Genomic DNA, 27654 nt, shown 5'->3' on the forward strand with positions numbered 1-27654 from the left:
AACAGGATGGCCATACAGACCTTCATAACCAACATAACCAACCTTGTTTGCCCTTCCCAAACTGCAGCCTATTATGGACAAGACAAGGTTTTCCTGGAGTGTATCAGACTGGCTCAGGTAACAGAGTCAGCTCCCACCCTTGAGCATGGATGGCTGCATCTTGAAATTCTTGGCCTCATACACACTACACACCCAATACTCATGTGGGATGATTATTGCCACAGATTGGTCATAACCTCTTGTCATGGTTTAGCAAGGAACAGCTTTTGCTTGGTAACAGGGGGAGTGGGTTACAGTGAAGACTCGGTAAAGTTTTTGGACTCTCCTCTGGCTCCTGGAGACCCACCTCCATCCCGGCTGGGCCAATCTGGCTCTTCTGTGATCAGTATTTAGGGATGGGAATTTGAAGTGCTGGCAGGAGGTGTAAGAGTGATACAAGAGGGAGGCGACCACGTAGACCCCACAGTCAGAGAAGGAGGAAGGAAGGAGGAGCAGCAGACCAGAGATTCCTCTGCAAGCCGTGGTGAGAATGCAGGCTGTACCCTCCAACCCATGTGGGGCCACAGAAGGACTGAGAGCCACCAGCAGCTCCATGTGAGTGCAACCAGACAGGCGAGGGACTGTGTGGGGAGGCAGCCATGGCCCAGGCTGTGCTGGAGAGCCTGTGTGCCACAGAGCAGCCCCACACGAGAGGCAGAGAGGAGCTGCAGCCTTTGGGATAAATGCATGTTGGAGCAGCCCGTGCAGGGCTGCCATGTGTGTGAGGTACCCCACAGACTTGCAGGGAGGACTGGTGCAGAGCCCACCTGCCCTGAGGAGAGACAAAGGGCAGAAGCTATCAGGAATAGACTGACTGAAACCCCCACTGCCTGCCCCCCTGAGCTGTTCAGCGGGGGAGGAGGTAAAAACACCAGGATCAAGGCTCTGAGCCCAGGAAGAGGGGAGAAGTGGGGAGAAGGTGGTCTTAAAGGGCTGGTCAGACTCTTCAACATTGTACCACTCTGTGTTGTTTTATTTTGGTTATGTTTTGGGGTTTTATGGTTATTTTAGTTGATGTTGCATTAAATTATTTTCTGTTTTCTTCCCCAAACCAAGTAGCCTGGTCTGTTTTGTCCTGGACCTTAAGTGGCAATCAAGCTCTCCCTGCCCTTTGGCAATCCCCAGGTCTTTGGCACTTGAGGCTAATTGTGGTCTTTTGTTCCCTGAGGGGCCTAAACCACAACACCTTTCTTGACCAAAACTTCTGCTTGTAACCCTAGTCTGGGTTACAACCACAAGTGAGGTGACAAATAGGCAAGATGCTGGACAAGTCACCAGCGAGCATGACCTCGAAGACCTGCTTGACTTCAATAACTGGTCCCAAGCTGTGCAGTCCTTCCCCTGAGAATGATCTCAGCTGTTTTATTTCCAGGATGAAACAAGTCCCAGAAGGAGCCTCCAAAGCTGTGTGCTGAAAAACAGCAGCATATGAGAAAACAGAACTAATGTGATTTTGACAACTTCTGGATAACACACATTGGTGTGCCTGGGGTAGGAAATCACAGAGTCTTTCTTGTGTGCCACATTTGGCACAGCTCAGTGCATGGTGCAGTCTGTGAGTGATATGAAGGGTGGTAGAGGCAAAAGACCATGGGATAAGCATTGAGATAGAGACCACTCCAAGGCACATGTGGTGCAAATCAGGCCCAGGACTGCCAAATTTTACCTGTTAATGCTACAAGTTCCAAATGATGCCATTTTTCACACTATGTGGCAAAATTATTTCAGCTACTAAAACATTTTATTTCCTGTGTTTTCACAGTTTAGAAGACATTTTCCTAATACCTAGGAAAGGTGTTGGCACACTATGTTTATGTGATAAGTCTGATATGAAATGCATTGGACTCAACACACATCTGCCATGCACAAAGCAGTGCAAGCTCAGAAGCACTGTGGAACTGGTTTAGCCAGACTCAGCGTCTGTGTGTGTTGTGAAGGATCACTTTCTTTCTCTAAAGTTGCACCTAAAACCATCTCAAAACTGGTTTTCTCTCCATTGCACAGTTGTTTAATCAGAATGGGACCAAGGTCCACTGAGAGGACACATTCATTGGTGTGCAAGGATGAGAAAAACAGACAGTCTGAAAAACAGGAAAGGGACAGAAAGGCTTCCTTGGAAAAGATTTGTTCTGCAGCAAACTGACAAACTTCACACATTTCAGTATCAATCTTCTTTTTAGTATTATTGTGACAATCTACATGATATCTTTAGAAAAAAAATCCCTCTAATTAAAGATTTGATGTGACAGAGCATTCATGCTAAAAAATAATTCAGCTGTCTCAAGTGCTATTAAAAGCATGTACTCAACAGAGTGATCACATTGCTTTCTCCTAAATAAATCCAACTACCACAGCTGCTGAGGTTAAGTGGAAGACTGCAGAACAGGAATGATACAAGATAACTACCACAGATCGTGAGGAGGTGGATCACTGTAGGAAATTCCCCTCTTGTCTATTGTGGCTGTGTAACACCTAAGGAGCTACATTATGGGAGGTTCGGAGAGGATGCGGCCAGTCCTTTTCATAAAGCCTTCCAAAAAGCGTCACTGTTACCACTGGTTTCGATGTACTGTGCTTGCTTTTCAAACGTCCATCATGTAGCACCTGGTTGTAAAGAGACAGAAAAACACTAATAGTCCAGTAATAGAGGAGCAATATCACATGGTACAGAAAGGATAGTCTTTAGATGTTGAATATTTTTATGTGGTACTTTTAAAAGGCAATGATGACAATGAAAGAAATCAGAATTCTCTCTGGCTCTGCCATAGACTTGCCAAATTTCCTTTGACCTGAAGGTCTTTAAAACTTCCTCCAGCTCCGTCTTTAGGAAAAAAAAACCGTCATATTTTTCACCTTAGAGTAGAAGAAAGTGAGAAGAATGGATTTGTTAGGTTCTCGTTAGTTACTCATACATGGTGATGAAGGTGATCCACACTTTATATCTAAGACAGTAATTTGATTTTTTTTTTTTTTTATGTAAACCCAGAAACAATTTTCAGGTAGAAGTAGAGAATTTTAAGCTACTGGCCATATGTTGTTTTTCTCAGTTGCTTTTTACAAATCAGTTTGGAATCATTGTTGTTCATATACTGTGAACTTTTTAAGTGTCTCTGGGACAACAATAAGCACGTATTTGTTAAGAAAACATAGACTGTATTTATAAATTAGACCATGGTCATACTTCAGCAGATCAATGAGTCCTGTGATGCACATGCTTTTACAGAACTCCCATCCAAACCAAATATGTAGGGTGAGTAATGCTTTTCCATTATCTAGCTCATAAAAAAAACATCCTTGTTTCTCCTGAAACTTTTCAAGTCTTTTCCACTGTCTTTGTTGTCTCTTGTAAGCTATGAAATAACACATCCAAATAAATTAAGATTTCACTTAGCCTCTTACATAAACGTAATCTAAGGTCTATGAATGAAAACATGTTTTGGCAAAAATACACAATTAAGTTTCAAATAAAAAAACCTATTGAATGGTAAGGTTGGAAGGGACCTTTAGAGATCATCTAGTCCAACTCCCCTGCAGAAGCCGGTCTACCTAGATCAGGTCACACAGGAACATATCCAGACTGGTTTTGAAGACCTCCAGAGAAGGAAATTCCACACTCTCCCTGGGAAGCTTGTGCCAGGGCTCCATCACCCTCACAATAAATTAGTTTTTTCTTATGTTTTTTGTGTTGCAGCTTCAACCCATTACCCCTTGTCCTGTTGCTAGCTACTGTAGAAAAAAGGGATGCTCCAACCTCCTGACACCCATCATTTAGATATTTGTAAATATTCATGAGATCCCCCCTCAGTCTCCTCTTCTCCAGACTCAACAGCCCCAGCTCCCGCAGCCTTTCCTCATAAGGAAGATGCTCCAGTCCCCTGATCATCTTGGTGGCCCTGCACTGGACTCTATCAAGAAGTTCTCTTTCCCTCTTGAGCTGAGGAGCCCAGATGAGGCCTCACCAGGGCAGGGTAAGTAAACCTTAAAAATCTCTTAAAAATCCCCTTTAATGTATTCAACTGCATAGGATCTCTGCTCTTATGCATGATACTCATCAGTAATTTTTCTTGCTTGGACAATTTATCAGGCTATTTGATTTCTATGTGGCCTAAAATGTCTATCAGCAGAAACCTGCAGAAAATAGCACCTTAATTGCTGGTATTTTTAGACTTAGGACCTGAAGTGAGAAGGTATATGTGTTAAAGAAAACACAGCAGAGGTTAGCCTTAGCATGTACATTTTCTCATCAGTAAGAATTAATTCAATTTATCCTTCTAAATGCTCCCTTGGTTTATTATCTGCAGAACCAAAGAAAGCTGGTTGTGGATGGGAATTTGCTATCATATTGTCTTCCAGCACCATAGCCTGGAAGACCTCTTATCGAACAGCTCCAGAGTATGCCATTACCTTGAACTCCCCAGGGGCCAGCTCCACCCCACTGTACAAGACTTCTGGAAAGACATAGTTGGTGCCAAATGTGCCACTGAGGGAGAACATCTCAAACTTGGTCTGAGCTGTCTCCACTGGCTGCCCACACGTGTTCCGGTCTGTGCTCTTGCACTTGAGCAGTGTGCATATCTGCAGGGAGAACGATATAGAAAGTCAAAATTTTGCTAAACTTTCATTAATCAAGAGCTGGATTTGACAGCAAGAAAAGTTCTCATGATACAGTCATGGATAGTTGTTTTGGAGTGGTTGAGATGTAGGCATATACAACCTACATTTAACTCCCGCAAAGTCAATTACCTGCCAATGGTACTTTATGAGAGAACCATGAAGTCCGTCAAATGCACCGAGGACATAAACTTCATCTTTGCTCTTGTTTGACATTCGATAGACCAAATGACAGCACAAGTCTCTTTGGCAAACTGTGTAGTTTCCAGTTTTGCGTCTGAGTTCAGTGAAAGTGAATATATCCCGCCGAACAGCTCCTGAAAAAGTATTCTTTTCTTGCGGAAATTTCTTGATCCTTGCAGCATACGAGCTCCAGTTGACAGCAGGCGGGTAGGTGGGGGAAAGCCGGGGATGTGATCTCAACTCTGCTAGCAGGAGATGACCCTCTTCAGTCTCGCTGTCATAATGGTAGGCAACAGGTCCCTCCGGCGAGAAGAGCCCACTGCCTGCAAAGGACACCCACCAGCCCTCCATCAGCAGGTACCCTGGAGCACGGCTTGATGGGGGTCAGCCAACCCCCATCCGACACACAGAGGCTGTTTGATCATACTAGCTTTAGTTAACACATGAATGAGAACTTTGAAAAAAATTTAAAGCATAAAGCTGCTAAAATACCCATCAGAGTATAAAAATATGACCAAAACTTCACAGGTTTTGTGTTTTTCTGGATCTTTAATCTGAGTCTTAAATGACAATTTGACACGGGACTATTCTTTTTTTTAAAAAAAGAAATGAACTTAGGTTAATTGGAATACAAATCAGATCTCTAAGAGTGGCATATTTCCCCCCCTCCAAAAAAAAAAAACCCAAATTTGGATGTAATTACATTTCAGGGAAGGAAACCCTGTGGCCTAAACTCTATATGTACTAGATTTATATATTTATAAACCATATACTATATTTAAGGCACACAGAAATGTTCCTTTGTGGCTTTCACTTCAGCTTCAGGGGAGAATTACAGAAGCAACCAGAGCAACATTTTCTCAGTTTTTAGGAAAAAAAAATTTAAATGGCAGTAAGAAACTATTCAGATTAAAACAAAACATAAATATCTCTAATTCCTCAGCATTCACAAAAGTCTGAGAATGTTTTATTTGATATACAAGAGGAATCCTCCTTCTCATTTTAGGCTGTTAAATTCTGTCTAAAACATTTTTTTTCCATTTAACTATTGATTGGATTTTAAACAAAAATGCTGCTTCTAAATGAGAGGCCAAAAATGTAAATAAAATTTCACTTTTAGATTATCAAAATGTAATGCCATGGACTTCTTAATTTTACCTCTCCTGGAATATTCAATATTATCTTGCCTGAATTATTACATTCAATACAATGGAAGATTTTTATTCTGGTTGAAACACTATTTTCCAGAGACTTCACTATTTGTACAACATTTCTGCTCCTTCTGAATCCAGTACTCTGAGGCTAACATACAGCTTACCTGTCATTGCCAAGCTGACGTTATGAGTATTTGCTGAAAGTAAATTGACACCCATGCCCATAGCCCAGGCAGAGTGAAACTCAACGGCGGTCAGAAATGGCAGGACGTTCATCCAAGCCGTTGGGAAGAGCACGGTGTCCACCTGCAACTCGCTCACCAGGACCACGGCAGGCTCACGGAAAAGGATGTCGAAGCAAGTGAAAATGCCAAACTTCCCAAAGGGAGTCTCAAAGGTGACAGCTTCTGGCTCTTTTGGGTAATTAAACTGAGTCTCTCTTCTAAACAAGTTGTACTGCAGGTGAAGAAAAGGGCATATTAGAAACTAAAAGTAAGCAAGATTAAGAACAGCTACTTTTATGTCTGAGGTAGGTTTTAAAGCAAAGCTGTGGGTTGAGATACATGAGCTGGCCAGGGTAGTGGGTTTAAATCCATCCAGCCAACTCTCTCTCCCTGCAAAATGCTACAGCTGTGCCTCAGCTTCATCCTGGAAGCAATGTACAGAGAATATTAACTGCTAAACCTTGCCAAGATGTCACCTGCAAAAGTGCTGTCTGGATTGGCTAAAATTGTATCAAGGATGAGCTAATATTTAAAGAGTACTGAAAACTCTATCATGGCTTCTTTCCTACTTATTATCAGAAATGTAGTCCCTAAGTATCTGGTATTCAGTATGCATTCTGCCATTGCAGTGCTTCTGGGAATAATGCCTGACTGATCAAACACTTGCCTGCTCTTCCTTCTGGCCATCAGATCCTTGCATCAGATCATCCTGGATTGATTATTGCTCTATGATATTGTAAAATTATTGTAAAAGCCATCAGAAATTGGTACCAGAGAGATGAAAAATATATTTCAAGCCAATTACACCATGATGCTGAACTGCCTCTTTACCTTGTGGTAACGAGCCACTAGCTTCCCCTCTGGGTCAAAGACAACATCAGTATTGTACTGATAGCGACTGTCGCTGGGGCAGCCAGGATCACTGGAGTTACAGGGCTTCTTGTCCCCCATGTTTGCAATCACGTAGATGGAGTTATTCCTGGCCATGCAGCTGAGTCGTTCCTGCACTGGAGCATGACCAAACCTAGTGCATTTTTGGTGGTGAAAGAAAAAAAAATTAAATTAAAAGTTTAAGTCGAGATGTGGAAGAAATGCATTCAAAATTACTGCTCCACTAACTACACATCCACAGGTGCTGAAAAAGGGGTAGATCAAATCATAGTTCCTGTTAATTTTCTTCTCTGTTCATAGCGTCATTTTAATTTGTTGGTCTTTTAACTTTAAGAAGTAGTCTCTGCATTTTCGCCTTTCTTGTACCCTAAAAATTGTTATTTTCTGTGTGTTTGTAATTCCCAACTAATACACATAAAAATATATGGAGAACTTCAGAAAACAAAGAAGATAAATCAGTATATAGACATAAACTTAAAGTAACTTAAAAAAAATTTCAGGCAGATAGAAGCCTTGATTTCAAAAATAACTATATGCTTCTTTTAAGACTTAACTCTGTTTAAGGCAGCTGCCCATAAGCCTTTAGTAAACAAAAGGAAATAGCATATACAGAGATGAAGACTCCTAAAATCTAGATTAATAAAGCCTCAGAAGAGAAGAGTACCAAAGCTTAGCTTAGACACAGATTTGGTTCTGCTGGTGTCCCTCACTGACATGCATTCAGAGCAGCCCTGTGTAACAGCAGAATTTATGAGTGACTGGATTTCTAAAAGGCATTTCTTTCAGATCTAGAAACATATTTTGTGCAATCTGATTTTTGGAATCACCCTGACACATAAGCTGAGGTTTGACTCACCTTGTCTCATCTGTGCACCTGACATGATAATAAATTAGCTTTAACTTACAGAAGATTTGCACAATTGATATGAAGTGATAAAGTTTTGCAAGTTACAAGAACAATAATTTTGTCTAAAGTTTCCTCATTTTATGATTTTAAAAAGTAAGACTTCTTCAGTGCTTCTGACCTTCCATAATCCCATGACCATTTAACAGTTCTTTTTGATGCATCCCATTGTTATGATACTGGAGAATTTTAAATAGATTTTTTTTTCTTTAAATACTATTTTGTAGGCATTTGTTGGGAGCAGCCCATGACTCCATGAGACACCAGTTTGAAATCCCACTAACCACTGCAGAAGGAATCACCTTGTGGGGTCGGTGCAGGGAATCCAGCTCACCGCTGGATCCGGGATATCCTCCAGGTAGGGGTAGATGGCTTCTCTCGTGAAACGCCAGCCGTAAATGCCATCTTCGGGAGTCACGATGATGTGGGCACCCTGACACAACAGGCTCCGTTAAGAACTCACCCATCAACAGAAAACCAGAAGAGTCTGCAGGAGCAGAAGCCTCTCACTATCAACAATACACCTAGTACCTGCTGCGCAGCTTCCTTGATGGCCCCTTCCAAGACGTCCATGTTTCTGTTCATCAGGGCCAGAGCATCCTCAGGAGAGACGGGCTTGCTGGTGGCCTCTGGCAGGATGACTGCGTGCTCGTAGACGGCGGCGATGAAGGTGTCGGAGCCCAGGGTGTGGAGGGCTGTGAGCGCAAACACGGCAGCACACAGCAGAGGCCTGGGAGAGAGCATGGCTGCTGCCTGTGGCTCCTGCATCAGGCGTGGGGAATATAAACCCGACAGAGAGAGGCAGACACCAGTAAGCTTCCTTTGGAAATAATCTTCTATTGAGCAATCTGGGAAAGTACAGTTTAGGTCTGCCAACAATCAGGATATTTCTTTTTAGAGAGAACTCAAATAAACATTGCTGTGAGACCTTGTTTCTAATTTGAAATTATATAAATGAAAGGTGAAGAAAAGGCTAAGAGACCATGTCAGATGCAGTACTGATCTACAGGGAGCTCCATGGAATGGACATCTGCACATTCCCCTCCAGGCTTCCAAATCCATCTCAGGGTGAACGCAGACTTCCCTGCTTAGGTCAAACTGCTCCATATAACCTTACTGCACGTGGCTGCCATTGGTTAAAAATTCAGCTGGTGCTTAAGGTAACCACCTGCATGAGGTACAGCTGTGTGCTTCAGAGTGGGGATGATCCATCAGCTCTTAGGACATGTATGAATCTGTCATGCCTCTTGCCTTTGGCCTAGCGCTCCTTGGAGTTGTAGCAGATGCCCTGAGAGTGTCCTCTCTCCTGAGCTCATGCTGCAACATTCCCTAACCTTGTTTCTAATTTGAAATGATGCTTCTTCCTGGGCCCATACTCCAGCATAAGGTGACTGTGCTGATCTCTGCCTAGAAGAAACATACTCGCTTTGTGAGAAAGAATTAAATAACACAGTTGGCTTCTTACTATTTTTGTTACAAATGGCATTTTTTGCACAATAAACAATTTGCATTTAGTTGTACAAAGCAGGCTTTTTCTCATGGAAAGCAATTTTTGCTTAGTATTTTGGAAATAGAATGCTACTTCTATAGTTTCTGGTGCTTCATAAAAAAACTTTTGTTCGACCTGCAGTATGTCTGTGACGGTAAAGGAACATAACCTTCTTAATCAGAAAGAAACCAAAGAAAATATTGGTGACATTATTTTCCTCTTTTCTGTGTAGTTTCACCCAGACGTCTTATCTTTGTTCATCAGCATCAAGACCTCCTCAGGAGAAACCGGCACTTCAGTGTCCTCTGACAAGACCACACTGTGCTCGTAGACAGCTGCAATGTAGCTGTCCAGGGCACAGGCCTCCAGAGCACACAGCACCACAAGCACAGCAGAGGCACCAGCTTCACGAAGCCTCATGGCTGGAGCCTGGAAGTCACCCAAGAGGAGGCCAGGGGCAAGCAAACACAAGGGGCTTTAAAAGGACAGTCTTACACAACACCTGGGAATTCCCCGGAGTGGCAGAAAGCTGCCAGCAGGAGATACAATCACACTGCCTGGAAAGCCTGACAAGAGCAAAGGGAAGGGAGCTGCCAGCATTGAGCAATTCTGCCTTACACCACTGACAAGGAAGCCACCACTGTGCTACAGCTGAAGAAACACATTGCTTGCCAGATCTGCAAATGATGCAGGTGTGGCACTGCAGCAGCAATGTGACCTGAGGCAAGCCCAGCTCCCAGCAGGAAAACAAGGCAGAGCTTGGGAAATCTCAGCAAAGACCATCATGGACACATTCTGTCAGACTCGAGGGCCCTTGGGGCAGAAAGGGCAGCAGGAAGCAGGTGTCTGGGCCCTAGTCCTGTGCTGCCACATGCACACTGCCTGTCCCACCCCAGCTCACCAAAGCACCAGCTCAGCATTGCAGTGCCTTCTGGGGCAGATGCAAATCAAGGGGGGCTGCCAGGCAGCCTATTTGCCTGACAAACCCAACAGCACACTGCTTACTAACTGAGTTTTGAAAGCCTCTCGTTCCCAAAGATCTCTATTGCAAAAATTTAATGAATGGAACCCAGAATTTCTAAATGTTGCAGTCTGCTTTCTTACGTCTACAGATCACTCCCACAGAAATCTTGCCATTAATGCTGCACATGCACAAAAATCACTTGTATCTAGTTGCCTGGGTTTCTTAGCTTCTTTGTTTCTAACTCAGCTGTTAGGTAACAAAACACTGTTTTTCTGCATGTCCCTTGAAGAAGTATTTATTGTCGGTGGTTACATACAGTCTTGTCTTTATACAGACTGAGTTAGTATGTGGATAATGGACTAGTTTCTATATTCTTGACTCACTTCACACAATAACACATTTCACAATAATAAATGTTATGCAATCTTTGTAGCAAGAATTTAGCATAGTGACAGCTTATGCCAGTCTTCCATAGGAAAACAACATACAATGTACCTAAACAAAACCGCAATGGCTTTGAACCAATCTTGAATCCTCAATTCAAGATACTCACCGCATTCAGGGTTAGGATCATATCCTTCCTGCATACACATTCCCTTAGCTGTAGGACTGGCATCAGCAGTGAGCAAAACCGAAGGAGCAGCCCTCAGCTCTGACACTGGCCACACACACTCACCGAATCCCTTCTGCATTGCTGGATGAGATCTTCTTGCTATAGCCTCCCTTAAATCCAGATCCTTTCCCTGGGAGAGAGATGAGGTATCACCCACCACATTCCAGGGGACAAGTACAGTCTCCATGCTGAGCTTGTACCAATGGGAAGAGAATCTTCCTGGATAATGCCTTGCTGGATTGAGATCTGTCTATGGTCAGATAGGAACTGACTCTAAAAGTAAGAAGGTTTTAAGAGAAGGCGGCTCTAGCAGCAGTGATGTTGAGCTTCCATGAGTCATGAGTACGTTGCCTGGAGCTTTTGCTAAACATATCTGTTGTGGTTTGGCCCAGCTAGTACAGCAGCACCACGACAATCTCTCGCTTGGTGCCTCCATTCACCCCCACCCTTGTTAGGATGGCGGAGGCCCCAGCGAAATGGGAGTAAAAAGATGAGCAAGGTTGTTGTGGATTGAGACAAGGACAGGGAGGGCTCGCTGCCAATTACAGTTCCAGGCAAAACAGACTCCAGTACTCGACTTAGAGAGGAAAGTAGGAAAGTTTATTCTACAAGAAACAGAACAGAATAAAAGCAAAAGGGAGTAGGATGATGAGAAAATTACAACCAGCACTTTAAGATCTCCCTCCCCCATCCCTCCTTTCTTCCCGGACCCAGCTCCCTGCTCCCGATATCTCTACCTCCTCCCTCATCAACGGGTCAGGGGGGCAGGGAATGGGAGATGTGGTCAGTCTCTCACAGATGGGCTCTGCTGCTTCTATCTTCTCAGATGAGGACGACTCCTGGCATTCTTCCCCTACTCCAACATGGGATTCCTCCCCCGGGACACAGTCCTTAACAAACTTCTTTGGTGTGGGTTGTTCCCAGCAGCTGCGGCTTCTGCCGATATAGGGTCCCTCACACGGGATGCAGTCCTTGGTGAATATCTCTGGCTTGGATTCTTTGCTACAGTTGCAGTTTCTGCAGTTATAGGATCCCTCTCCGGGACAAGGCCTTTTCTGGGCATAAGTTTAATGAGCTGCTTTGTCGTGGGTTCCTCCCCACAGTTACAGCTGTGGATATTGGGTCCCTTCCTCGGGATACGGCCTCCCTCAGCTATAGTGATACAAGGTCCATTCTGCAGGACACGGCCTTTTCTGGCCATAGTTTTAAAGAAGAAAATCACTGCCCTTGGCTCAGGATCTGTAGTGAAATGATTGGGTCCCTACCATGGGACATGGCCTCCTCCGGCCATAGTCATTGTCCCTGGCTCAGGGCCTTTAATTAAGTGAATTGCTGCCCCTGGTCCAGGACCAGCTTTAGCAACATGAGTCTCTGTCCCTGATATGGGGTCATTATCAAAATGAGTCTCTACCACTGATGCGGGGTCTTTAGCAAAATGCAAACAAATCTCAGCTTCACCAGGTCTCTCCGTAGAATGCAGGGGAGTCTCTGCTCCAGCACACCTCCTCCTGTCTTTCATCACTGACCTTGGAGTCAGCATAGTTGTTTCTCTCACTGTTCCTACTCCTTGCACCACCACCAGACAGAAGAAGAAAAAGGGACAGAAGAAGGAAGAAACAGGAAGAAAAAGGAGGAAGAAGCCTCCCCTTTCAGCTTCTTCTTAAAAAGTGATCGTGGAGGCATCTAACTGACTGAGCCCTGGAAGTGGGTCTGGCTCAGAGCTGGGGAGAGTTGTGAGCAACTTCTTACAGGAGCCATCTTTACAGCCCCTTCCCCCTTATCAGAAAAGGCTGTCATGTCAAAGCATGACAATGTCATATGACACTATGAATGTCACATGTGAGTTTCTTACATTTGAAAACACAAAACTCATACAATGCACAGCAGTGATAATCAGCACCGGAGTTTGAATAGTATTTCCACTCCCAGTGCTCACCAGTTCCATAAGAGAAGTACATGGGACTGAGGAACTTGAGACTACCATGCTGAGTCCAGGAGTGGTGTCAGTGTGGGGAAAAGGAAGGAGAAACTATACTTGCAGTCTAGTTTAAGAGCTCTCTTAAAGACACAGAACATACACACGTTTATACACTGATATGGTAAAGGATGGTCACTAGAGTCCAGCAGCAGCAACAGCTCTCTGAAGGAGGTGAGGAATCAAAGATGTGAACAGTGCCTTCTCACTGGGATTAGCTGGTCCTAAGTAGAAATCTGAACCACTTAGTCCCTACAGCAAATTCATCTCCAGGGTATCACAACCCACCATTGTCAAGAAGGAGCAAAGGACAAAGGACAAAGCTTACTTCACATGTGTTGGTGTAATGTATCCAGAAAGAAGGAAAGAAAATGCAAGGGAGGAGCTGCTATACAATACCAGATCACTTGGTATCTTCTTTACTGGGTGCAAACAATTACAGCACTGAAGAGTATCCAGTGCAGCCAGCAGCTGCTGACAAACTGTTGTTCAGAACTGACAAGCAGAATAATTTGAGGTTTCAATTCCAAGTTTTGGTTCAATAGAGATTTCAAAGAAATTATGATTCATGTAGAGTTCTGACCAAGAATTGGTGGCAGGTTTTGTTTCAGGGTTGGCTCTTTGAGTTGTTACTCAGCCTCCATGATGTACCATTCTACACTGTCGTGTACCACATGACATGCACCAATGGTATAAAAGGCAGTAAAACCAAAGCAACGCAAATAGGAAAAAAAGTGGTAAAAGAGCAAACTTGCATAGATCAGCAAAAGTATATCAAAGACAAAGCATTATTGAGCTTTTCTGTGTAGAGCTGCCATAAATCACACCTTCACTTTTATTTACTGGTCTCATAATGATCTGTAACTACAAAATATGCAATGTCATTTTAATAAGAATGTATCCTTTAGACTGCAATATAAGTTTTCGGAGGGCTAGAAAAATTAAAATCCAGAAAACAGAAACACAACAGCTGTTTTGCACTAATAAAGGAAGACTAATCTTATTATATAAAATAGACATTTCACAATAAATGGTAGCATATTGCTAAAGAGTTTGTGCAGCTGGAAATAAGAAATGTAATTGGGATTGTAGCAGACAATGTTGCATCTCATTTGAACGTAATATTCATATTCTACAGCTTCAGCCATGGTAATATCATGGGATGGCTGGTGGTTGTGGGTCTTGTTTCACATGATCTTTTTCATACCACCGTCCAAAAAGTGTCACAGTAATGACTGGTTTTGTTGGTCTTGTCTTACTTATCAAGCGGCCGTCATTCAATACCTGATTGAAAAAGGTAAGAGAAGCACATGATTAGAGAAGTAATCATATGAACATGCACAGAGCTCAGAAAAATGTGACAAAACAGGAAGAAGGTACATCAGCCCCTCTCTCCAACCAAAACTAGTGACTTCATTAAGATATTTAATAGATCTGACAATTCACTACGAGCAAGTTCACTTTGGCTGTTTCGAGACAGGTTTTTCCATTACTGTCCCACAGAGAGTCTAGCAGGACACAGCCCCAGGATCTGATTACCTCAAACTCCCCAGGGGCCAGCTGCACTCCGCTATACAAGACTTCTGGAAAGACATAGTTGGTGCCAAATGTGCCACTGAGGGAGAACATCTCAAACTTGGTCTGAGCCGTCTCCACTGGCTGCCCACACGTGTTCTGATCTGTGCTCTTGCACTTGAGCAGTGTGCATATCTGCAGGGAGAGGACAACAGCATTTTTAGTAAGACAAAAACACTCTGGTAGGAAAGGTTTGTGTCATCAAAGGTACTATGAGTTGGAGCAGGTGAGCATCACAGTATTTCTTTCAGAATCTTTAAGCACCTTCTTTTTAGCTGTAGCTTATTTTAGCAATCCTTGATCTGATTGAGGATATTTCAGATCTGCACTGCCTTAGAAGTGCTGACAGAGCACCTTATTTTTTTTGTTCCTGAAGCCTGAATGCAGTCACTTTCACTCATTCTTCCAGTTGCCAGTTCTCTTGTTTGTGTCTCAGTAAGATGAGTTTGTAAATGAAAATTTTAGGCAAATGAAACAAAGTCTGCCTCATGGGTCCATTGTGTAACTGTTCACAGAGGTCCTCTTATTTGTACATGTTGTTAATGACAATTCATTAGATGGCATGGCACTCCATTGGAAATCTGAATTTGTTGCTCTTCTTCCAACTCCTGGTGAATAAATGTCCCAGTGATGAAGTTAGGATCCTCTGTTATAGTTTTGTGTTAGTGGTTGCAGCACATAGAGGAACGCAGAGGAAGTAAGAATGGCAATGTTTTCAGTTTGTCTTTAGAGCTGATAAGTGTTTATGGACATCATGAAGAAATATGAAATATATCTAGCACTCCTGTGAAGTTTCAAAGAATGTTGGCTGGTTTTGCTGATAGGTGATGGAGCTTTTCTGTTTGTGTCAGATATTGGGTGGGTAGAAGCATCATATTTGCAAACATCAGAAGTATTAATCATCAGCAAATATGTCTTTGCATTGAAATGCAAAGAAGCAGAAAAATAAAGAATAAAATTCCCTCAGCATGTTCTGAGCAAATGAAAAAATACTGGGGGGAAAGAGAAGAGTAGAAATTCCTGCCTTATCTAGAAAATTCAGTACTGGTAGAGACCATCTGGCAGCTTCCACAGTCACTGAAATAAATTTTCCAAGTGAGCTCACCAAGAACTAAATTTACCCAAGCTACCTTCTTAAATGTATTAGATGAGCTGTTTGCTGGCTAACACCTTCCCCCATATCCTGGAGTCTGTACGAGCTGATTTGCAAAGGCTGTATTGGTAGACAGAAGGAACTAAAAAAGAATAATCTGCTGTCACAACAACTTAATTATGGAGGCAACAAGAGTTTTCTAATATGGCTTTGAGCAAGTTCAACCCAGATGTAACTCACTGTCTTCTTAAATATCTGATTAAAACATAGGAAGAGTGGACATTTCTAGTAAAAGCCATACCTAATTTCAGTAAACTTCTTTTCTACAATTTCAGTAATGACAAAAATATTAACATCTCTGTGACTCTAAATTATTAGGGTGTCTCATAGATATTATCAATTGACTTTTTAACAGTAACTGTCTGATGAAGATTACAGAAGAGATTCAGGACATTTACTGCAGATAGTTCCAAAAAAGGACCGAATCTTAGAAAATACTCCACACCTAAAAAAAGCCGTACATGCACTCTGGGAACTTGAGAGAGGCTTAGAGACTCCTTCACTGCATTTGCGGGATTTAAAGGTAAGCAGGCTTGGACATTTTAGCAACTACTTCCCACTGCTAACAAATAGGACACCAGGACTCTGGTACACAAGAAAGCCATTGTCTCTTTCCCCCACAAAGATGAAGGTTTCTCCCTGTAAAGAAGCTTCTTAAAATAAGTACTTCCTTTCCAAAGAATCATTACCTGCAGATAGTATTGTCCTTCAACAACATGAAGCCTATCTAAAGCACCCAGCACATAAACTTCATCTTGTTTCCCTACCATCTTGTAGGTCAAGTGACAGCAGAGTTCTTTCTGGCAAACAGTGAGATTCTCTTCAGGCTTAGTGAGCTCAGTGAAAGTGAATCGGTCATGGAAGACGAGTCCTTCAAAATCATGACCATTGGGTGAAAATGTTTTGACACTCAAAGCATATGAACTCCAGTTGACAGCAGGCAAGGAAGCCGGAGAAAGGCGAGGGTGTGAATCTACTTCAGCAATGAGGAGGTGACCATCCTCAGTTTTCATATTGTAGTAGTACGTTCTGGCTCCGTCTGGTGCATAAATACCGCTCCCTGAGGAAAGCACAATAGTCAGTCCAAAAGGAATGCAAAGTTTCATATCATCCTTATAACTGTCCCTACTGCTAGTTTATCCACTGTTTTGTGAATGACCATTAGCACCTCTATATGTAGAGCTCACTCTTTGGCAAAGAATAGCACTTATTTCCCTGAGTAAGGTCTGCTCACTGTAGCCAAAGGCAGAGGATACTGTGTTTATGGCCTCCCCAGTTCTCTGTTCTCCTATATGCAGTGCATTTGCTCGAGGATTCCTTTATACTCAGCTAATTGATGCAAAAGGACCATCTACATATTGAGACCATCTAAAACACAACACAGGCAAGTATCACAGGCCCATCCTGGTGAATACAGAAGGACATGGCAGCTGTCCAGCTCTGTTTACACTGACTTAGGGTTCCTCCTCACGTAGGAAATTCACATCTGACCACTGAAAAATGACAGAGAGAAACTGAAGATCTGTTATACCCATCACTGCCAAAGAGACACATGAAATAGACAACAAGCAGTAGCCTGTCAGGCATTTCAAGTAGGAAGCCCCAAGACAATACTGTGGTTCACAGCTCAGTGGAGACCCTGGTCTATCTGAAATACACTATCCCATAAACTACATTCTAGAAAATCAGTGCTACTCTCTTAAAAGAAAATGCAGACTTCTCAGCAACATTAGTGCAACAGGTCTGAAAATTTGTTTTTAGCATTTTTCCACAATTGTGTTCAATACAGCTACAAACACCTACAGTCTTTCATTTGTCCACAAGTAAATCTACAGTTTGGCATTCAAGCATAGACTTAGAGGTGGCGAAGAAAAGAGCCTAAGTTTTGGAAGTTTCTACTCAGGTAGAAGAGGTAGTAACTTGTTGTTTAGAGACATTACAAGAAAAGAAGAAAGGAAAATCCCAACAAGCTACAGAAAGAAAAGAAAACACCATAAGTTTTACCATGCTTTGTATGGCACCAGTAGGGTCTGTATTTGTAAGGTTTAAAATTTGATGACGAGGCTCTTCACCTTGCAGATAAATACCTTTTATTCCTCTGCTGAATCAGCTTGCAGAACAAGGAATATAAATTCATGATTATAAAGGGTTTTTTCAGACAATGTAAGCATTCATTACCTGTCATAGACAGATGGGTGTAGTGTGTATTAGCAGCTAGGAAGTTGACACCCATGCCCATAGCCCAGGCAGAGTGAAACTCAACGGCGGTCAGAAATGGCAGGACGTTCATCCAAGCCGTCGGGAAGAGCACGGTGTCCACCTGCAACTCGCTCACCAGGACCACGGCAGGCTCACGGAAAAGGATGTCAAAGCAAGTGAAAATGCCAAACTTCCCAAAGGGGGTCTCAAAGGTGACGGCTTCTGGCTCTTTTGGGTAACTAAATTGATTTTCTCCCATAAAGAGATTATACTGTAGGGGAAGTAAAAACAAGAAAGAGGTTAAAGATTCTTACTGCAATATCCTGGAGTCATGTCTTAAAACTCTTCAGAATGACCAGAGAAGGGTTTTGACCTCTGTTTGAAGCCTTCATATGTAGGAAGTCAGGCTAAAGTTGTATAGTTACCATAGTGCCCAAAAAGTGGATATGAGGAGACATATATTGCCCAGTCATCTACCTAGGAAAGCAACTAGCTATCTGCAGGTCTGTTGATGTCAACCACCTGCAACTCTCACAAAAATCATCTCTCCACTCTTCTCATCTTGTTTGTAATTCTGGTGACCCAAAAGGCTCACAGAAGAGAGATAACAGTGGAAGAAGAGCATGGAGGATCTGGTGCAAAGAGATAAGACTGATGATTTTGGTGTGATGATACACAGAAGGATTGGAAGCACATGGCACCCCTAGGAAAAGTGAGATGGTACTAGAAGACACAGAGTGGAGAGGAAAACGAAGTCTGTGGTGATGGGGGAAAGAAAGATGATCTCAGCCAAAAGGAAAATCCAAGCTTATGACATACTCTGCAAAGAGAAAAATCCAAGTTTACAAAATTCTCAGCTTTCCAACATTTTCCTTCTTCCCTCACATTCACGTTTAGCAAAAGAGTCCTTTAATCTCTGAGTGGCCTGGAATATAAACATGCAGTGAGCCAGAAAAGGAATTGAAGTTTACTGAACCTGGAGTTTAGCAACTGGGCCATAAGGCTGGCACAAGAGAGATCATCAATATCCCTCTCACCCAATTTTCTCACAAAGAAAAACTTTGCATCATCTTGGAAGAATCAGGTGAACTACTGGGCCTGATTTCAGAGTAGCCAGATCAGTGTGATATCTGGCACTCAACTCTCAAACAGCTTTCACAAATCTTGCAGGTAAGCACAAAAAAAATGAAAGAAAATATTTTAATTGGGTGCAAACGTTTCAATACTCTCATCTCTTTTCACTCCCAGGTTAGGCCTATGATTTTATTCAGATAATTCCCACTACACAAAAACTGTGCTGAAACATTATCAGAAAAAACTCCAAACAAAATCCCAGTAGGAAAAGGCCTATCTTCCTTAAATCAGATTACTCATCTAAGATGAGATGCAGATGAATATTTTAAAATCCTGGACAGTGAAGGGGTAATCTGGTGAAAACCTGGCATTGGAAACTAAAGCTGCTTAAGCAGCAGGATTTCCAGTAATAAGGAGTTAATGTACTGAGGATGCCAATCAAAACCATATGCCACTAAATTGGACCTGTGCAATCATTTTTCATTTTAGTCTGTTTTGAGAAACATTCCAGGAAATGAAATTTAGAAACAACATTTCAGAAGAGAGATTCTTTTAAATTATTAACAGAAGTAAAAATCTGCCAGGGGACAATGACTGGCATTTAATTCTCTTGCCAAATGCAGACATTTTAGAAGTAGTGGAAAATAGATTCTGACTTTGCAAGGCCTCTTTACCTTGTGGTAACGAGCCACTAGCTTCCCCTCTGGGTCAAAGACAACATCAGTATTGTACTGATAGCGACTGTCGCTGGGGCAGCCAGGATCACTGGAGTTACAGGGCTTCTTGTCCCCCATGTTTGCAACCACGTAGATGGAGTTATTCCTGGCCATGCAGCTGAGTCGTTCCTGCACTGGAGCATGACCAAACCTAGTGCATTTTTTGGAAAAAAAAAAAAAAAAAAAAAAGATTAATAAAACCCATGCTGTCGGTCGTGTCCATTGCTAGGGTGCTGAGGGCAGCATCTGCCCTGCAGCATCTCTGGTCCTGAACTCATGGCAGGGCAGATAGGTACACAGGGTTACTGCAGCACTGCCTTGGGTTCCTTCCTGCACCTTGGGGCAGCTCCTGGAGTCCTCCCATTGGCTTCTCAAGGTTAATGGACAAAAGCTCCAACACAAAAAGTTCCACCTAAATTTAAAGAAAAACTTATTTACTGTAAGGGTGAGGGAGCCTTGGCACAGGCTGCCCAGGGAAGGTGTGGAGTCTCCTTCTCTGGAGGTCTTCAAAACTCGCCTGGATGCCTCCCTGTGTGATGTGATCTAGGTGGAACTGCTTGAGCAGGAGGGTTGTATTAGATGATCTTTAGAGGTGCCTTCCAACCTCTACCATTTTATGATTCTGTGATTCTATGAGCTGGAGGGACATCACCCCTGGGCTACCTGCCACCAGCCCTTGGCAACTAGAATGTGCTCTGCAACAAGTAGATAACCCTAGGTCTGGAAAAGGGCAGGAAAAGAATTACTGGGCAGAGGAAGAGACTAACTTGGTATCATATAAGAGAATATCTTAGTATCTGGTTTAGCGGCACCTGAGGACGCTACATTCCCCATTATATTCCCACAAGCTCCTAATGAAAACTCTGATTTAGAGTAGTGAAGAGATACATTGATCAACTTCATAAAAACTAACTGTGGGAAGAACTGGAATAAAGACTTGCTTAGAGATGCTGCCACCCTACACCTCACATTCACTGCAAGACTCTGTATAGTTTCGCTACTTGTGTCTCAATAAAAGTTACACATCCTACACTTCTCCTTATTGTGAATCTTCCTCTTGAGATGCCAGAGAAATTAGATCCTCACAGATGTTATAACTCATCATCAAGCAGGTGCAGAAAGCTGTGGGGAAAATGCAGACCATAGCTGTAGTTTCATGGCTGAGCTTCTTATTGTGTGTTGTATGGAACCGAAGTGCAGCCTTCAACTATAGGTTAGCTTATTGCTGCTGGAACATGATGTTTGAACAACAGATCAAGTTCTTCAGCACAGAGACCCTACAAATGCAGACTTTATCCTAATTGTGAAAAATTAAGATTAAAAGTCTCTGGGTTTGTATCCCTCAGAGGTTTTGGCTACTGACCTCAACACCTCTGTTACTAGTTGCACAGAAACTACTGACCAATAAAAGGCATGTGTGGTTTTGTTTTGAAAAAAAAAGTAAAAAAAACACAAACAAACAAATCATCATCAACAAAAAAACTAGTGCTAACAACTGACATTCAGTTGATCTCAAAACAGTATGGAAAAAATGAAAGCAGAATAAGAAGCAGCAGGTTCTGGCTTCAAATCTTTTCAAAGTAAAAAAAAAGGCATTTCATCTATATTCAATAACCCAAATTGTCTGAATTCCTCTTTAAAGTGACTAATTCTTCAGCAATTAGTTATGGACATGATGTATATTTTAGCACATAACTTACCTTCATATGCAATTTTAAGTGAAACTTACCCTCATGTCACAAGTATTAGCATTTCGTAAGCATTTGCTGGGAGCAGCCCGTGACTCCATGAGACACCAGTTTGAAATCCCACTAACCACTGCAGAAGGAATCACCTTGTGGGGTCGGTGCAGGGAATCCAGCTCACCGCTGGATCCGGGATATCCTCCAGGTAGGGGTAGATGGCTTCTCTCGTGAAACGCCAGCCGTAAATGCCATCTTCGGGAGTCACGATGATGTGGGCACCCTGACACAACAGGCTCCGTTAAGAACTCACCCATCAACAGAAAACCAGAAGAGTCTGCAGGAGCAGAAGCCTCTCACTATCAACAATACACCTAGTACCTGCTGCGCAGCTTCCTTGATGGCCCCTTCCAAGACATCCATGTTTCTGTTCATCAGGGCCAGAGCATCCTCAGGAGAGACGGGCTTGCTGGTGGCCTCTGGCAGGATGACTGCGTGCTCGTAGACGGCGGCGATGAAGGTGTCGGAGCCCAGGGTGTGGAGGGCTGTGAGCGCAAACACGGCAGCACACAGCAGAGGCCTGGGAGAGAGCATGGCTGCTGCCTGTGGCTCCTGCATCAGGCGTGGGGAATATAAACCCGACAGAGAGAGGCAGACACCAGTAAGCTTCCTTTGGAAATAATCTTCTATTGAGCAATCTGGGAAAGTACAGTTTAGGTCTGCCAACAATTAGGATATTTCTTTTTAGAGAGAACTCAAATAAACATTGCTGTGAGACCTTGTTTCTAATTTGAAAATATATAAATGAAAGGTGAAGAAAAGGCTAAGAGACCATGTCAGATGCAGTACTGATCTACAGGGAGCTCCATGGAATGGACATCTGCACATTCCCCTCCAGGCTTCCAAATCCATCTCAGGGTGAATGCAGACTTCCCTGCTTAGGTCAAACTGCTCCATATAACCTTACTGCACGTGGCTGCCATTGGTTAAAAATTCAGCTGGTGCTTAAGGTAACCACCTGCATGAGGTACAGCTGTGTGCTTCAGAGTGGGGATGATCCATCAGCTCTTAGGACATGTATGAATCTGTCATGCCTCTTGCCTTTGGCCTAGCGCTCCTTGGAGTTGTAGTAGATGCCCTGAGAGTGTCCTCTCTCCTGAGCTCATGCTGCAACATACACTAACCTTTGAACTGTGCTGATCTATCTGCCTAGAGATACATGTACTCACTTGCTGTGGGAGAAAGGATTAAACAGTTGAGTTTTTTACTCTTCTTGCAGGGAGGTTGAACTAGATAATCTTTAAAAGTCTCTTCCAACCCCAACCATTCTATGATAAGGCATTTTTTTGCACAATAAGCAATTTGAAATTACTTTTACAGATGAGTATTTTAAAATTACTTATACACTGCAGCTTAACGTGCTTGCCACCAGCACAGGACAGGATGACCATGTGCCTGTAGGTGACTGCAACAAAGGTGCTGAAGGCAAGAGTCTGAAGGACTGTGAGTACAAACATCGTAGCATGTAGGAGACACTGGATGGTACCTTGCAGCTCCTAGAGTGCTCTGATCCATGGAGAAATGCATTGGAAAGAAAACAGAAGAAAAAAGCAACAGCAAAAAGCAGAGTAAAAGCAAAAGGTAAAGCAAAATGCAAAAAGAAAAAAAGAAAGAAGAAAGAGGGATATAGTGATTTTGCCTGGGCCAGTTTTTTTTTGTAGTGAGGGGGCTACAGAGGTGGCTTCTTTAAACAAATTGTTGACAGAAGTTTCCCCTGTAGCTCATAGGGTTAGGGCCAGTCAATTCTAAGCTGGACCCTGCACCTGACCCAGGCCTGGCCAATTAGTGATGGAGGTAACGCCTCTGTGAATAATATATTTGAGAAGGGGAAGAAGTTGCTGTGCAGTTGCTCAACAGCAGCAGCAACAGGGAGTGACATTGTGAGAACATCTCTGCACACACCAAGGTCAGTGGAGAAGGAGGGGAAGGAGGGTGCTTAGGCACTGAAAAGGCTCCCCTGTGATATGTGGTGAAGACCATGGTGAAGCAGGTTATCCCCCCGCAGTCCATGGAGTCCACCAGGGAGCAGAGATCTACCCGCAGCCTGTGGAGGACCCCATGCCGGAGAGGGTGGATGCCTGAAGGAGGCTGTGACTCTGTGGAAAGCTCACCCTGGAGCAAGTTCCTGGCAGGACCCGGGAGTCCGTGGGGAAAGAGGACCCCATGCCAGAGCAAGTTTGCTGTCAGGACTTGTAATCCTGTGAGGGACTCACCCTGGAGCAGTCAGTCCCTGAAGGACTGTTCTCCCGGTGGATGACCCGTGTTGGGGCAGGGTGTGAGGAGCTGCCTCTGTGAGAGGCCCTGTGCCAGAGCAGTTCATGAGGAGCTGCAGCCCATGGGAAGGACCGACACTGGAGAAGTTTGTGAGGGACTGTCTCCTGTGGGGAGGGACTCCACAGTGTGAGGAGGCCTCCCCCTGAGAAAAAGCAGTGGCAAAGTCCATCTGTACTGAACTGACCGCAACCCCCTTCCCCCATCCTCTGCACTGCTGTGGTGCGGGGGAAAGGAGTCCTGGGAAGAGGAGAGGTAGGGGGAGGTTTTTTTAAGATGGTTTTATTTCTCATCTCCTTGCTCTTATTGTTCCTTTAATAAATCAAACCTTTTTCTCCCTAAGTTGAGTCTGTTTTGCCTGTGACGCTAATTGTTGAGTGATCTTTCCATCCTTATCTCAACTCACAAGCCATTTGTTATATTTCTCTCTCTCCTGTCCAGTTTAGGAGGCGGAGTGATTTTATGACTTGGTGGACATCGGGCTAAACCACCACAGGGGACAAAGTTCAGCTTTGAAAGAGGTAGGAGCACTTGGTTTGCAAAGCATTATCTTGGAATCAGGGTCATTGGTGACGTGGAATAGTGTAACAGTACACAGTAGTCAACGAGACTAAAAAACTGAGCAATAAGTTATTAAACATATGGCTAGAAAAGTGGTCCAATTTCTTTTGTTATACTTTTCTCTGTAATTGTTTGCAATAGACTTTTGTTATCTATGTTGGCTCAGCAATGATACCCAGGTGAAAGATGGATGTGTCACCCCAGCATATAGCCTTGTGTAAAGTTTTAGTGGCAAAGGTGCATGTCTTAAAAACTGCTTTAAGCTAATGTCCTCATATTCTCTGATTCCTGCACTACACGTCAATATGTGCAGCTTGCTTAACTTTGCTAGACCAAAGTCATTACATTAGGATCTCACTGTACCTAGATTAATACACTTAATATGCCAGCAACAGAACTGTCACTTGCATTTATCCTAGTGGCTCTCCCAGACTTTTGTGTTTAGCTGCACATCACTTTCCAACAGCCTTCCACCAAAAATATGCATCTGGAGGGAATGTTTTCCCTGGAAATAAGGCAGGTGAGTACCTCATTGCTTGTCTGTCACTACCTTGAAGCAGGAGAGCAGGCTGGTTCATCAGGTGCAGCAACATGCCTGCTCCTCTGCTCACCTTTCCTGTGCCTGCGAACATGCTTTGTACTGAGGCGCATTAATTTTTAATCTTCAATTCAGTTCAAACACGCTTTTTTTTTCTATGACATTTTCCATTTTTTTTTTTTACTTTCTAGTTGTTGCAGTACTCTCATTTGGAAAAAGTTTTCTGAATAGTGGGAAGCAGAACAGGCTGTCTGCCATCAGCTGCAGCAGACTGTTGTTGCACAGCTGTCTCAGAAAAGACAGAACCATGAGTGAGTGCAAGCACCAGAGAGTTTCCTGCAGGAGCAGCATTGATGGAGGGTGTCAGTCAGTAGGAACATTGATTTATATCAGTTAATGTTTACCTCTAAGTACTTCTCTACATACATTACTAGATATTGCATGCTCCTTCCAGCATCTTAAATATGAGCCTTCAAAAAGCTGCAATAGAGATTTCAGTGACGATTGAAACAACATAACGTATAAGCCCATCCCCCTGCCTTGTTTTTCTTACCAAAATAAATATGTATTCATGTATTAACATTAACTACAACCAAACATAAGGATGAAGCAGTAAAAACTCCCTCGTTTAGCAGCAGCTAAGACGACAGGCAGTCCAGAAAAGTGACTGCCCTGGCAAGGTTGAGCAGAAAAAGTTACAAGGGGCAAGGCCAGGGTACTGCCCCTCAACATTCCAGTCACATTGCCAGGACATAGGGGTTTCTGTAGCACAGTGGGATGGATGCATCCCTGTCTGCCTCTATTCCAGCAGGCATCACCACCTACTGCTTTCAGAGCTGGGAGTTCAACCCGGAAAAAGGAACTAATGCCAGCTAAATGAACAAACATAGTGAACCCATCAAATAAAACTTAACACAGCTACAGCAATTCAGGCTACATATGGCTGAGGGCAATGTAAAAGAAAGCTTACCCCACAGCTCCCTCTATTTTTCACACCTTTATTGTCCCGATCCACTCCGCTCACCCCTGTACTGAACTCTTCCTTCCCGTCTTGATACTGACAAAGAATGGTGGTTATCTGAGGATGTACTTTTGTGAAACTTAGCTGTAGAGGTAGTCTGTCTTCAGATTTTGGTCCTGCTCCGTTTCTTGTGCTGAGAGAGACCGTGTGGAAGACTATTCCTTGTCTGAAGGATTAAGCTTACTGTAGAAAGTCCATGTGAAAGGTCACGCCTGTGACTACGCAATCACTGCAAAGCAGTGAGGAAGTGTGGGCAGGGATAAGGAACTCAGAGGCCGCTTATTTTTAGCAGCAGGGCATGGTTATATTGTTTACCTGTAACAGGACACCACGTTCTAGGGCACAGATATAAATGCAGAGATATAATGCTTTTTCTCCACAAACAAGAAGATAGTTTTCCATTACTTCTATTGTATGAATTGTAGAAGGCTATAGTTTAATACTCTTACAGTCCAAAAATCTTCTTTTTACAATGTTTATTTTGTTAAAAAACAATGTATTTTGCATTCTGCAAGTCTATTTTTTGTGGCATTGGTCGGATTAAATGTGAACAATGTTTGACAACACTCATCTACAAGAAGAGCTGGAAGGAGGACCATGGGAACTACAGGTCTGTTAGCCTGACCTCAGTTCCAGGGAAGGGTATGTAGCAGATCATACCGAGCGCCATCCTGAGGCACATACAGGAAAACCAGATGGCAGGTGGTTACCAGTGGTGTTCCCCAGGGCTCGGTATTGGGGCCTGTTCTATTTAACATCTTTATCAAATAGCTGGATGAGGGGATCGAGTTGCACCCTCAATACTTTTGCTGATGACACGAAGCTGAGCGGGAACATAGATCTGTTTGAGGGTAGGAAAACTCTTCAGAGGGACTTGGACAGGCTGCAGCAATAAGCTAAAGCTAATTACATGAGGTTCAACAAGGCCAAGTGCCAGGTCCTGCACTTGGGCCACAAGAACCCCATGCAGTGTTACAGGCTTAGGGCAGAGTGGCTGGAGAGTTGTCCTGCAGAAAAGGACCTGGAGCTGTTAATTGACAGCCCGCTGAACATGAGCCAGCAGTGTGCCCAGGTGGCTGAGAAGGCCAATGGTATCCTGGCCTCTATCAGATATAATGTGACCAACAGGACCAAAGTGGTGATTGTCCCCTTGTACTCAGCACTGGTGAGGCTGCACCTCAAATACTGTGTCCAGTTCTGAGTCCCTCACTATAAGAAAGACATTGAGGTGCTGAAGCATGTTCAGAGACAGGCAACAAAGCTGGTGAAGGTCTGGAGAACAAGTCTTATGAGGAGTGGCCGAGGATGTTTAGCCTAGGAGGGGGCAGAGAGGAGACATGATGACTCTGTACAATTACCTGAGAGGAGCCTGTAGTGAGGTGGGGGTTGATCTCTCCAGTAATGAATGATAGGACAAGAGTAACTAGCCTGAAGTTGTGCCAGGAATTTTAGATTGAACATTAGGAATATCTTTTTCACTGAGAGGCTTTTTAGACACTGGCGCAGGCTGCCCAGGGAGGCAGTGGAGTGACCATCTCTAGAGATATTTAAAAGACACATAGATGAGGTGCTGAGGGATATGATTTAGTTTAGTGATGGGCTTGGCAGTGGGAGGTTAGTGCTTGGACTCGATGATCTTAAAGGCCTTTTCTAACCATTGTAATTCTATGATTTCAAAACAAACCTACAGATCAAACAGCATTTACTGCATGTAGAAACTTGAGCTGCACCACATAATATAATCCAGGCCACCTGAT

General features: G+C 43.3%; 2 protein-coding genes across 4 annotated transcripts; both read right to left on the reverse strand.

The window, feature by feature from the left end:
- Window positions 1-1598: 1598 nt before the first annotated feature.
- Window positions 1599-8845, reverse strand: LOC104551731 (pantetheine hydrolase VNN2). Its single transcript, XM_061989759.1, has 7 exons — window positions 8538-8845; window positions 8309-8439; window positions 7043-7235; window positions 6152-6443; window positions 4783-5156; window positions 4444-4614; window positions 1599-2643 (listed from the first exon to the last, which is right to left on the reverse strand). The coding sequence occupies exons 1-7, from the start codon at window positions 8772-8774 to the stop codon at window positions 2512-2514; spliced, it is 1530 nt and encodes a 509-aa protein (XP_061845743.1). The 5' UTR covers window positions 8775-8845; the 3' UTR covers window positions 1599-2511.
- Window positions 8846-13864: 5019 nt separating this feature from the next.
- Window positions 13865-26278, reverse strand: LOC104550535 (pantetheinase). Of its 3 annotated transcripts, none has more exons than XM_061990716.1 (8): window positions 25873-26278; window positions 21828-22058; window positions 21599-21729; window positions 19723-19915; window positions 17954-18245; window positions 16465-16835; window positions 14587-14757; window positions 13865-14331 (listed from the first exon to the last, which is right to left on the reverse strand). In XM_061990716.1, exons 2-8 carry the CDS (start codon window positions 22038-22040, stop codon window positions 14203-14205), a joined length of 1500 nt encoding a protein of 499 aa, XP_061846700.1. In that variant the 5' UTR covers window positions 22041-22058; window positions 25873-26278; the 3' UTR covers window positions 13865-14202. The 3 variants fall into 3 exon arrangements, with proteins under 3 accessions (XP_061846700.1, XP_061846701.1, XP_061846699.1); XM_061990717.1 differs by having other exon boundaries at window positions 16543-16835; window positions 25847-26278; XM_061990715.1 differs by having other exon boundaries at window positions 25847-26278.
- Window positions 26279-27654: the final 1376 nt, after the last annotated feature.

Source organism: Colius striatus, chromosome 2 (genome assembly GCF_028858725.1).
Source record: "Colius striatus isolate bColStr4 chromosome 2, bColStr4.1.hap1, whole genome shotgun sequence".
NCBI classification, from domain to species: domain Eukaryota; kingdom Metazoa; phylum Chordata; class Aves; order Coliiformes; family Coliidae; genus Colius; species Colius striatus.